This window comes from Dama dama, chromosome 13, assembly GCF_033118175.1.
Source record: "Dama dama isolate Ldn47 chromosome 13, ASM3311817v1, whole genome shotgun sequence".
Lineage (NCBI taxonomy): Eukaryota > Metazoa > Chordata > Mammalia > Artiodactyla > Cervidae > Dama > Dama dama.
In genome coordinates, this window is record NC_083693.1 from 39994675 (window position 1) to 40007808 (window position 13134).

Consider the following 13134-nt stretch of genomic DNA (forward strand, 5'->3'; position numbering starts at 1 on the left):
TCAATGCTCTTTCCTTCTTCCAAGTGTCTATTCCGATCAGAATCTGTCTTCTTTTGATAGGTCTGTGGCACCTTCAGGTAGGTTTTTTTCATACTTTATACCTCCTGTCATCTGCAGAAGGGTCACTCTGGCAGGAGCTTATTCAATAATATTGGAAGCAAACTGGATCATTTGTATGATATTGATTCTTTCAAGTATGTTAAGACTTGCTTTATGGCCTAGTGCATAATCAATTCTTGCAAATTTCCCATGTGTACTTATAAAAAATTTATATTCTGTAATGTTTCACATATGATTCTATCTATGTGTATCAAGTTTGCTAATTGCTTTATTCAATTTTGTACATATTTAACCATTCTGTTTGCTTTACCCACCGTCTAAAAGCAGTGTGGTAAAATCTCCACTATGATGCTGGATGTGTCAATTCCTCCGTGATTATAGGTGACAGTAATAATGATGATGATATGATTTCATGTGACTGCAGGAGAATGGCACTTAAGAGTTATAACTTGATCCATATTCTTTCACTAGATCAATTCTGAATGTAGCTTTAAGGGTAAAGTTCTATACCAGTCGCAATATCCTTTAACTGTTCTCACCAGACTTAAATGAACAATGTGCCATGTAATATAGTGGAAAAAAGTTAGGTTGGGATTTGGGAGACCTGAATTTGTATCCTAATTCTATTGGAAACAGGCTGTGAAATTTTTGGCAAATACCCAGCCCACACATCTCCCATCCTTCTCTTTTTCTGAGTTCCATCGTCCTCATTTGTAAGACAAGGAGGACTAGACCAGACTAGATACTATGAAAGCCTCCTCTCTGGTTCTGATACACTCTGTATCAATAAATATATACTATATATATATATATATATATATATATATATATATACATATATAATATATATATAGTGTTTTAAGGATTACATCAGCCTTTTAAAGAGTACATCATGTGAAATGCCAGGCCAGATGAAGCACAAGCTGGAATCAAGATTGCTGGGAGAAATAATAACCTCAGATACACGGATGACACCACCCTTATGGCAGAAAGCAAAGAAGAACTAAAGAGCCTCTTGATGAAATTGAAAGAGCACAGTGAAAAAGTTGACTCAAAACTCAACATTCAGAAAACAAAAATCATGGCATCCAGTCCCATCACTTCACGGCAAATAGATGGGGAAACAATGGAAACAGTGACAGATTTTATATTTTGGGGCTCCAAAATCACTGCAGATGGTTAATGCAGCCATGAAATTAAAAGATGCTTTCTCCTTGGAAGAAAAGCTATGACCAGCCTAGATAGCATATTAAAAAGCAGAGACATTACTTTACCAACAAAGGTCTGTGTAGTCAAAGCTATTGTTTTTCCAGTAGTCATGTATGGATGTGAGAGTTGGACTATAAAGCAAACTGAGCGCCGAAGAATTGACGCTTTTGAACTGTGGTGTTGGAGAAGACTCTTGAGAGTCCCTTGGACTTCAAGAAGATCAAACCAGTCCATCCTAAAGGAAATCAGTCCTGAATATTCATTGGAAGGACTGATGCTGAAGCTGAAGCTCCAATACTTTGGCCACCTGATGCGAAGAACTGACTCATTGGAAAAGACCCTGATGCTGGGAAAGATTGAAGGCAGGAGGAGAAGGGGACAACAGAGGATGAGACAATTGGATGGCATCACCAACGCGATGGACATGAGTCTGAGTAGGCTCCGGGAGTTGGTGATGGACAGGGAAGCCTGGCGTGCTGTAGTCCATGGGGTTGCAAAGAGTCAGACATAACTGAGCAACTGAACTGACTGATACATACTGTATGAGAAACAGAATTCATTTTATTGATGAAGAAATGGGTAGGGTGCCCTTGACATGTTGAGCAAGTACCACACAGTGAGGAAAGGAGAAACAAGATGCAAGTGGCATCAGGAAGGCCAATGTTACTTGTGGAGAGCTGAAGGATTTCTATTCTCATGTAATTAACTATGAAGTCCATGTTCTGGCTCCTTGGTACAAAGAAGAGAATGTGGTGAATGGCCAATTCCAGGCCTTTGATGCTATAATGAAAATAAAATAGGCATCCACATGGCTCTGCACCAGACTCAATGAAAAACAATCCCCTTGCTGTAAGGCTGCATTTATATTTTCTTTGTTAGTATATAGCGCTTTCTTGTCATCTTCTGCAGTGCTCACCAACAGTCTCTTTGACACAACAGTATCATATCAATTATTTAAGGTTTGTACATCACTTTTCAATTAACAGTTTCTTTGGCTCCAGAAAATATATACACACAATTTATAAGAGTATTCTTTAAGTATTCCATGAGGAGCAGGTCACTATGAATTAAAAATAAGAATGCTAATAAAATATTGAATGCCTTTTTAAAGTGCAATGAAACATCAAGAAATTATAAATCTTTTAATTAAATGCTTCTTCAATGTATATCACCCAGGTGAAAATATTAAACATGTATAAAATTAAAGTCACAAAAATATTACTTTATCTTATTTGTCAACTCAATAAAGTGAGGACACATCAATTTAGGTTATAGGAAGGGAATGTCCTAGACAAGAACTCAGGAGACTTGCATTCAGGTCATGATTCTATCACTAGGTAGTTGTATGATCTCTTTGCCATAATTCAATTTACCAATCTGTAATATGGATTATGTAGAATCTGTCCACATTAAAAGTCAATCAATCTATTTTCACAGTACTCAGCAGTACTCGTACTTGTCTTTTTTTGGTGGTGATAAACATGTAACATAGATTTATCATCTAATAATTTTAAGTATATTTCATAGTCTATCTACATGCACATGGTTGTAAATCAGATCTCTAGATCTTTTCCATCTTGCATAACTGAACTCAATACTCACTGAACAGCAACTTTCCATCTGCCCTCATCCTGGCGCCCGACTTTCAGTTTAGTGAGTCTGCCTACTTCAGATGTCTCATGTCAGTGAAATCATACAGTATCTGCCCTTCTGTGACTGGCTTATTTTACAGGGTTTATCCATGTTGTCACATATGGAAGATTTCTTTTTTATGGCTGAATAATATTCCAATGCATGCACATACATTTTTCTTTATTCAACTGCCAATGGGCTTCCCTGGTGGTTCGGATGGTAAAGCGTTTGCCTGCAATACTGGAGACCCAGGTTCAATCCCTGGGTCAGGAAGATCCCCTGGAGAAGGAAATGGCAACCCACTCCAGTACTCTTGCCTGGAAAATTCCATGGACAGAGGAGCCTGATAGGCTACAATCCACGGGGTCACAAAGAGTCGGACACGACTGAGCGACTTCACTTTCACTTTTCACTTTCAATGGACACTTCAGTTATCTCCCTCTCTTAGTTATTATGAAATGGTACAGTGAACATGAGAGTGCAAGGATCTCAGAGTTTCTGATTTCATTTCTTTTTGGGTAAATACCAAGAAGTAAGCCCATATGGTAGTTCTATTTTTAAGTTTTTGGGGAACTGTCATTATTGTTTTCCAAAGTAGGTGCACCAATTCACATTTCCACCAGGAAACAAGAGTTCCCATTTCTCAAAACTCTTGCCAATACCTGTTACTTTCTGTGTTTCTGATTTTTATATTTATGTATTTAGGACGTTAACCCTTCATCAGATATATACTTTTCAAATATTTTCTCCCCTTCTGCAGTTTGCCTTTCATTTTGTTGACTGTTTCCTTTGCTGTACAGAAGCCTTTTAGTTTAATGCAGTGCCACTTGTTTATTTTTGCTTTTGTTGTGCTTTCTCGTATCACATCCAAAAAAAAAAAAAAAAAAAAATCACTGTCAGGAGCAATGTCAAGGAGCTCTACCCTTATGTTTCTTCTAGGAGTTTTATGGGTTCAGGTTTTACATTTAAGTTTTAAGTCCATTGACAGTTAATTTTTGTGTATGGTGTGAGCTAAGAGTCCAACTTCATTATTTTGCATGTGGATAGCCACCATTTCCCAACAGCGATTACTAAAGATTACCCAACAGTATTTACTAAAGAGACAACGTTTTCCTTTGCATATTTTTAACATCTTGTCAAATCTTAGTTGGCTGTATATTTGTGGGTTTACTTCCAAGCTCTCTATTCTGTTCTATTGGTCTATGTGTCTGTTTTTATGACAGTTTGTTCTAATCTTTAATTATTTCCTTTTTCTGCTAACTCTGGGCTTAGTTTTTCTTTCTCTAGTTTCTTAAGGAATAAAGTTAAATTGATTGAGACCTTTCCTCCTTTTTAATTCAGGTATTTATTGCTATGAACTTCCCTCTCAGCACTGCTTTTACAGCACTCCATAAGTTTTCATATGCCATATTTTAATTTGTCTTAAAGATACTATTTAGTTTCTCTTTTAATTTCTTCTTTCATCCACTGTTTTTTCATCAAGTTGTTTAATTTTCACATATTTGTGAATTTTCCAGTTTTCCTTCTGTTATTAATTTCTATTTTCATTCCATTGTGGTCAGAAAATACACCTGTCATCTTAAATTTGTGTACTTGTTTTGTGACCTAATGTATGATCCATCCTGAAGAATGTTCCATGTATGCTTGAGAAAATGTTGCTGGTTGGTGGAATATTTTATATATGTATATTAGGTCTGTGCAGCCTATAACACTGTTCAAAGCCTCTGTTTAAACTGAATGATTTGCTTTCTAGATGTTTACATCATTGAAAGTGGGGTACTGAAATCTACTTTAACTGAGCTATTGTCATCTTCTTCCTTCAGTTCCTCAATACTTGCTTCTTATATTTGAGTGCTCTGATGGGTGCATGTGTGTTTACAATTGTTATACCTTCCTTTAAAAAGGGCCTTTTATTACTATATAATGTCCTTCTTTATCTCTTCTGAGAGTTTCTGACTTTTAAGTCTATTTTGTCGGATACAGGGATGGCTACCTGTGTTCTCTTGTTACCATTTGCATGATTTATTGTTTTCAAGTCTTTCACTTTCAGCTTATGTGTGTCCTTAAATTTAAAGTAAGTCTGTTGTTGACAAAAGATAGTCAGATCTTGTGTTTTTATCCATTCAGCCAGTGTGTGTCTTTTTAATGGAGAGTAAACCACTTACACTTAAAGTAATTACTGATAGAGACGGAATACCTATTGTCATTTTGTTAATTATTTTATGTCTTATACAGTTATTTTGTCCCTCATTCTTCTTCTGCCATCTTCCTTTGTAGTAACATGCTTTGATTCCTTTCTCATTTTCTTCTGAGTATCTTCTATAGGTATTTTTCCTTGTGGTTGCAATTTATAATAATCTCTTTCAACCTGATAACTTAATATCAATCACATACTAATATGCTATACTTTTACTTCTCTCCCCTCAATATTTTATGTTATTCATGTCACAAAGTACATATTTTAAATCATGTATCCATTAACATACTTTTATAGTTATGGCTATTTTAACAGCTTGGTCTTTTAATTCCCACGTCAGGATTAACACTGACTTAACCCCCCATTACAGTATTACAGCATCCAGTATTTGTCTTTATATTCACATTTATCAGTGAGCTTTATACTTTCATATGCTTCCATGTTCCTAGTGTCTTTTTTTTCCCTCCTACTTCAAGGACTCCTTCTAGAATTTCTTGTCAAGTAGGTCTAGTAGTGGTGATGAATTTCCTTAGCTTCTGTTTATCTGGGAAAGTTTTAACTTCTCTTTCATTTTTTGAAGGATAGTTTTGCTGGATATAGTGTTCTTGGTTGGTATTTTTTTCTTTTATCATTTTGATGATAACATCCCACTCCCTTCTGGCATGTAGGTTTTCTGGTGTGAAATACACTGATTGTTTTATGAGAGTTCTTCTGCATGTGACAAGTTGATTTCCTTTTGCTGCATTCAAAGTTCTATCTTTGACTTCTGATAATTGATTATAGTGTGTCTATGTGAGGTTTCTTTGGGTTCACCAAAGTTAGGACCTGTTGGACTTGTTGAAATTGGATTCCCTTTCCTTCACTAGATTGGGAAATTTTAGGTCATTATTTATTTAAATAAGTTTTCTGCCCCATTTTCTCTTTGTCTCTCTTTCTCTCCTTTTGTGACCACCATAATACACATATTGGTCTACTTTACAGTATAGCGTAAGTCCCTTAGGCTTTTTCTCATTCTTTTTTATTTTTATTCCTGATTGGATAATTTCAAATTACCTATCTTTTAGTTCAACGATTCTTTCTTCTGTCTGATCAAGGCTGATCTTGAATTCCTCTAGTTTTTTCAGTTCAATAACTTATTCTTTAGCTCCAAAACTTCTGTTTGGTTCTTTTTATATTTTCTATCTCTTTTTAATTTTCATTTTGCTCATATATCATTTTTCTGGGTTCACAGAACATCTCTAGAATAATTATTTTGAATATTTGTCACATGATTCATATACCTGCTTCTTTAGGGTTGATTCTTGAAGATTTATCTTGTTGTTTGTAGGGGCCATGGTTCCCTTTTTCTTTGTGTGTCTTGTAACTTTTTGTTGGAATCTACACATTTGAAAAAAGAGGTATCACTTTTCGACTGTACATACTGGCTTTGTAAAGGGGAAGACACAAATTCCCTTGACTAGGGAGTCAGAGGTTCTATGAAGCATTTTTATAGGGGACAGGACTTCTCTGGGCCTGCATGTGCAATTTCTCAATTAGAAGGCCTGGCTAGTTTCTTACTCAGGTGATTGTAATCTCTTGCTCCCTCTGGTGTCTGTAGGTAGCACTGCAGGTTCTCTGATTCTCAGCAGTAAGCTGCCCTGCTTTCTGCTGTTCTCAAGGGCTGCCAGGCATCCAAAGTATGCCAGCTTCCTGGCAGTGCCATGAGTCAGGTGAGGCAGATACAAGTCCCTTGGGCAGTCCTCCAAAAAGCCAGAATGCTGGATTCACACTCAACTCCTCTCCCTTTAAAGCAGAGAACCATGAGCTGGGGTATCATCTTCCAACGCCAAGCTGTGCCAACTCAAGAGAGGAGAGATTGTGAGTAAACCAAAATAGTTTTTCTTACTCACATCAGTGTGGTTGTTCCTGGCCTTGAGATCACTTTGGGTACTGTAATATCTAAACTGTTTTATGGAATTCTTAGAATGGTTTTTTTTTTAATTTATTTTTTATTGAAGGATAATTGCTTTACAGAATTTTGTTGTTTTCTGTCAAACCTCAACATGAATCAGCCATAGGTATACATATATCCCCTCCCTTTTGAACCTCCCTCCCATCTCCCTCCCCACCCCACCCCTCTAGGCTGATACAGAGCCCCCGCTTGAGTGTCCTGAGCCACACAGCAAATTCCTGTTGGCTACCTATTCTACACATGGTGATGGTAAGTTTCCACACTACTCTCTCCATACGTCTCACCCTCTCCTCCCCTCTCCCCATGTCCACAAGTCTGTTCTCTGTGTCTGCTTCTCCACTGCTGCCCTGTCAGTACCATTTTCCTAGATTCCATATATATATATGTGTTAGAATGCGATATTTATCTTTCTCTTTCTGACTTACTTCACTCTGTATAATAGGTCCTAGGTTTATCTACCTCGTTAGAACTGACTCAAATGCATTCCTTTTTATGGCTGAGTAATATTCCATTGTGTATATGTACCACACTTCTTTATCCATTCATTTGTTGATGGACATCTAGGTTGCTTCCATTTTCTAGCTATTGTAAATAGTGCTACAATGAACAATGGGATATGTGTCTCTTTCAATTTTGGTTTCCTCAGGGTATATGCCTAGGAGTGGGATTGCTGGATCATATGGTGGTTTTATTCCTAGTTTCTTAAGGAATCTCTATACTGTCTTCCATAGTGGCTATATCAATTTACATTCCCAGCAACAGTGCAAGAGTGTTCCCTTTTCTCCACACACTCTCCAGCATATATTGTTTGTAGACTTTTTGATGATGGCCATTCTGACTGGTGTGAGGTGATATCTCATTGTAGTTTTGATTCACATTTCTCTAATAATGAGCAATGTTGAGCAACTTTTCATGTGTTTTTTAGCCATCTGTATGTCTTCTTTGGAGAAATGTCTGTTTAGGTCTTTTTCCCACTTTTTGATTGGGTTGTTTGCTTTTCTGGTGTTGAGTTGCATGAGCTACTTGTATATTTTGGAAATTAATCCTTTGTCAGTTGTTTCATTTGCTATTATTTTCTCCCATTCTGAGGGGTTGTCTTTTCACTTTGCTTTTGGTTTCCTTTGCTGTGCAAAAGCTTTTAAGTTTAATCAGGTCCCAGCTGTTTATTTTGTTTTTATTTCCTTTACTCTAGGAGGTGGGTCATAGAGGATCTTGCTTTGATTTATGTCATTGCGTTCATAACAGTATTTTGGTTTGTATATAGTTGCTAAGTGTTTCTTTGGGAATGAGAACTGGGACTATCTATTTTGCCAGTTTGCTCTTTTTCACTGGTCTTTTTATTGCCTTCTAATGTTCATGTCTAGTCTCCTCAAGGAGACATTTTGAAGGTAGAGGCCTACTTTCATATGCAGTGTAATGATTCAGGCACAGAGAAGAGTCTTAACACTCAGTTATTGAAATTTGCTTTAACATAGTTTAAAGTTTTCATACTTTTTGAAGATAATGCCTATCTAAATGTACTGTTTTTATAGGGCTCCAAATAAATTCCTCAAGACCTTATCCTAAAAATCCTACTTTGAATCTACACCGCAAGAAAAAGCACATATTTTTTCAGTGCCACCCCTGCTAATTTAGCTTTTGTAAAAATCATAATCCAGAATTGTAGAATTTCTACCCTTCAAGGCATAGGCAAATCCAAATTCTTCCCAAAAGCCTCTCCAATGCTCCAAATTAGAACTCATTCATTCATTAATCAAATCTTTAACAGGCATTTCCTTACATGCCTGGTACTTTTCTAGGCTGTGTGCACTACTCTGTAGCCCTGATTATGCTACAGAACTTCTCACAGCTTTTCTTTAATATTAATGTATGCAAGTTGCTTATTCCTTAACTGTGGGCTTCTAGAATGAAGGAACCGTGTCCAATTCACCTCTGTAATCCTGGCATCTGTACAACGCTTTGCACTTAATTGAGATGCAATACAAGAGTGCTAAAACAAGCTCCAAACAGCTATATTAGGGGAGAAAAGCCTTTTAAACCATCTCAGTTTGCCGAAGAAAGGCTGAACTGCCCTATAATCAGTTGTCATATAAATTCTACCAGATCTGAATTAATTAACTTCTTTTATGCTTCTTTATAATCCTTCTGGAAAATGTGTGATGACAGCCTCCTACCCTTTGCTGAAAGGGTACTTACAAGTTAGTGATCCACATTTCAGTTACATGTATGTCAAAACAAGTTAGAAATAAAAACGTACATGCACAAGTGACTTCCAGAAATGTAAAAATAACCACCACCACCTCTACCTCTCCAACTTAGAAAACATACCTCTTTCAATTATCACAAACTCCATCACAGCAGCATTAGAATTGACAGAGAATAAAAGGCCAAAAAGAACAGTAAGACCAGGAAGTGCCACGTTTAAGGGAAGGAGGGATAAAATGTGTTTGACAAACTAATGTCCCAGGATTCAAGTTCTAAACTGAACAAAATAAACATAGAATGTGGTGAAATTCATTGGTTGGGAGATTAAAAGCTTTCCGAGTATTAAGAAATCTTGAGGTCACAAGTAAGGGAATATGATTCAAAGGAAACTGGGGCTTTCAAAGTGGAGGGAAAGGATCAAGCTACTTACAAGCTCCTGGCACATGGCAGGCACTTAATAAATGAAAGCTATTATGAGGAGTTACGGTCTAGCTTTGTGATGGCCCAGGCCGAGGCTACCGACCTCCTTTCTCTGGGCTTTACCATACTCTACACAGGCTGACATCACACCATTTTTATGTGCAACCTGAATATCTGTTCCTACTCCAAAGCAGGAATTTCCTGGATGGTTAGGATCATACCCTACACGTCTTTGCAACTGGAAATAGTAGGCACTTATAATTATTAAGTGAGAGAATAAACAAACTACCTTATATGATAAGAACAGGTTTTGATCAGAAAAGAATGAAGAGCTAGGATGGAAGATCTTGTCAATAAGTCTTCTTGCTCATTCCTTCACATTTCAAACACCATTCCCTTTGTTACTTTTTCTGTTCAAAGTACATTTATGTATCTTCTTCCATTACCAATATAGAATAGGTTTCACACAGTATATTCTTCCAGATAATGCGGCATGGAATAGTTGGAGAGCATGGGGTTTATTTGTTTTTTTCCAGTTCTTATTTTGAAATAATTTAAAATTGGTAATGGAATCATAGAAATTATATACTTTGAACAGGGTAAAGTAACAAAAGAGAATGGCTTTGAAATGTGAAGGAATAAGCATGAAGACTTAAAAGTAGGATATGTTGCAAAAATAGAGTTCCCTTCACCCATATCCCTACTGCTAACATTGTGAAAAACCACGGTATAATTACTGAAAGCAAGAAATCAACATTGAGCCAATAAAATTAACTATTCTACAGACCTTATTTGAAGTTTCAAGTTTTCTCACGAACATCCTTTTTCTGGTCTAGGATCCCACGTTACATTTCGTTGTCAGATCCCCTTAGATTCCTCCAGTCTGTGACAGTTCTTCAACTTTTCTATGTCTTTCATGACACTGACACTTTTGAAAAGTATGAGTCAATTTTTGTGTAGAATGTCCCTCAATTGGGGTTTGACAGACCTAGCCTGGGCTCTTGCCTCCATGATTATCCATGTAGCCTTGGGCAAGTCAACCTTTCTCAGACTCAAGTTTCTTCACCTGTAAAGCAGTATACTAACACTGACTTTCTGTTTTAAAAAAGAAATGAGGCAATATATATTAAAATGCCTGGGACATAAGGTCATACAGCAAATGCTAAGTCTTTCTCCTTGTCCCTGGCTTTCAAATATTTCTGATAGAAATTTTTGCTAAAATTCATTACCTGTATTTCAATGCCTTATTTTATAGATAAACCATATATTAACTTAGCCTTCAAGGGATGACTCAGTGTCATTTATAAACAACCTTTATTGCACTGTATTGTTCTAGGTCTGTGTTTTTGTCCTTTCTCACTGCTGTCCCTTCTCTCTGTCATGAGAAGAGCATGTGAGAGCCTCATCATTTCCTTTCTGATTTTCAGCTTTAAACATATGGGAATCCATTTGTTTACTTATATGTTCATCAACAATGTGCTGAAGCTACTGTGTCAGGCCCTGTTTTAGGATTTTGGAGAAAGTGATGAATCACCTCCTGTCCTCATTGATTTTATGGCTAATTGGGGAAATGGACAAGTAAGCAGTTAATTACAATTCAATGTGATTAATCCTATGAATGACCTAAGGGACAGGAGCATATAAGAAGAACACCTAACCTGGACTTGGGGAGAGGGTCAGGTTGGGGAAGGTTTCATGAGGAAAGTGCCATTATGTCTTAGTAGAGGTCTCAGGATGTAGAAATTAACCAGATGGAGAAGGAAAGAGAGCAAAAGGCTCACAGTTTAGGGAAAAGCTATTAGAACTACACGCTGAGTAAAATAAATCAGTTCTGAAAAATAAATCTCCTGTGTTATAAACTTGCAGCTTGAGAGTGATTTTGTGCCAATACCTCAGGGGCTCAGAAACTTCACCAGGAAACTTCTGGTCCCAGGGCTGTGTTCTGGAGGCTGCAGTTGACAGACCTAAACCTGTGGATATTATACTGAGCTTACCTCTTTCAACATCTGTGAACTGAAGTAAAATTTAAGGCTACAATTGGCTGCTTGTTCCTATTTCAAAAGTATAACAGGTTTGCCCCTTTGTGACAGAGGAGTTTCTCGCTTCAAAAAATACATCAAGGGCCCTCAAAAAGTCCATCTTAAATTGACCTTTTTTAAAAAAATCGCATTTCTTTAATATCTTCTCCCACCATTCATCCTGCCTCAACACTAAGGCATTACTTCCCTTTCTTTATGTTTCTTACCAAATTAAACATAAAGTGACCCTTTAAACTGAGCTGGCAAGAGAGGTTATGAGACTTTCTTCCCTTGTACAGCACTAATTCCTATGACCTCAGAGATACGGCTTTGAGCCTCATTCCAAAGTCCCAGTCTAACCATGGAAATCTGTGATCTCAGCAAGTGCTACAAGTACATTATCCATCAAATACTGGGACTTAGAAGAATGCATTATAAGATTTTCAAATGAAGAGGTTTTTCTGCCAGTTCCTATTTTACTCTCCCAATCATCTTCACTTTTTTTTTCAATCTGGATAATAAATAAGATGGCTTCTTTCAGTTTTCTCCATAGGGGATATTTTTCAAATCTTAACTGCTTCTAATTCAAAGCAATAATATTACATACCGTCAACTGGTGTATGAGGAGGTCCATTAAGAAGGTAATCTTGTTACTAAACAGAACATCAGTGCAGTTTTCTGAACAGTTATTGCAGGTGAGGTTGTAAACATTGATTGCATTGCAAAGAGACCTACCAGAAGGAGAAAAACACCATTTATAAAACTTGTGCAGTTCTTCTCTAAACAATGTGAAATACACAAAATGAATACTACAAAAGCAGCAGGCATGGGATAGAAATCACTCTTAAAAAACCAAGCCAAATATTACTAGGTGCAAGGTCCATCAGCTAGATATAAAAGCTTTTAATTTTTATCCACAGCCTAGTGCTCATTAGAAACTAATTCTTGCCTCTTATTTAATGCAGCAGCAGGCAATGGAAATGTACTTACCAGTCTACTGACAATGTCTTAATACTCTAAAATTAGATGTTACCCAGGAATTTTGGGATCTAGAATTTTTGAATAGTATTCAGAAAAAAGAGTGTGCCAAAGCTCCTGTTGCCAGGTCTCCTGGTTGACAAGGGCAGATGATGGAGGAAAGGAGCACACATGAAGAGAAACGACAGGTTTTCCCTTGTGAGACAAGAAGTGCAGAGGTCTGGGGAGTGAGCAGCACACCTGCCCAGGGATTGTACAGACGGGCCCAGAGTGCCTCAGCAGGAGAGGACCTAAAGAGTAAAACAGTCTCGGGTCAAACCCATCAAAGAAACGTGGTTTTTTTTCCCTTTGGGATTAAAAAATTATATCCCATTTTTCAAAGTAAGTTTTGGAGCAACAAACTCAATGGGCATTCTTGTGAGTGCTTTGAAAACTGTAATAAACCTGCACTGCCTGAGTGATCA

The 13134-nt window shown here is 37.1% G+C and overlaps 1 protein-coding gene across 5 annotated transcripts in view; it reads right to left on the bottom strand.

Annotated features, from left to right (window-relative positions):
- Window positions 1-13134, bottom strand: part of SCAPER (S-phase cyclin A associated protein in the ER) — a 396679-nt gene that overhangs the window by 107743 nt on the left and 275802 nt on the right. For all 5 annotated transcript variants that reach the window (XM_061158921.1, XM_061158918.1, XM_061158919.1 and 2 more), the window contains one exon: window positions 12300-12423. In XM_061158921.1, coding sequence (XP_061014904.1) covers window positions 12300-12423 — 124 coding nt within the window. The remainder of the gene's footprint in view (window positions 1-12299; window positions 12424-13134) is intronic.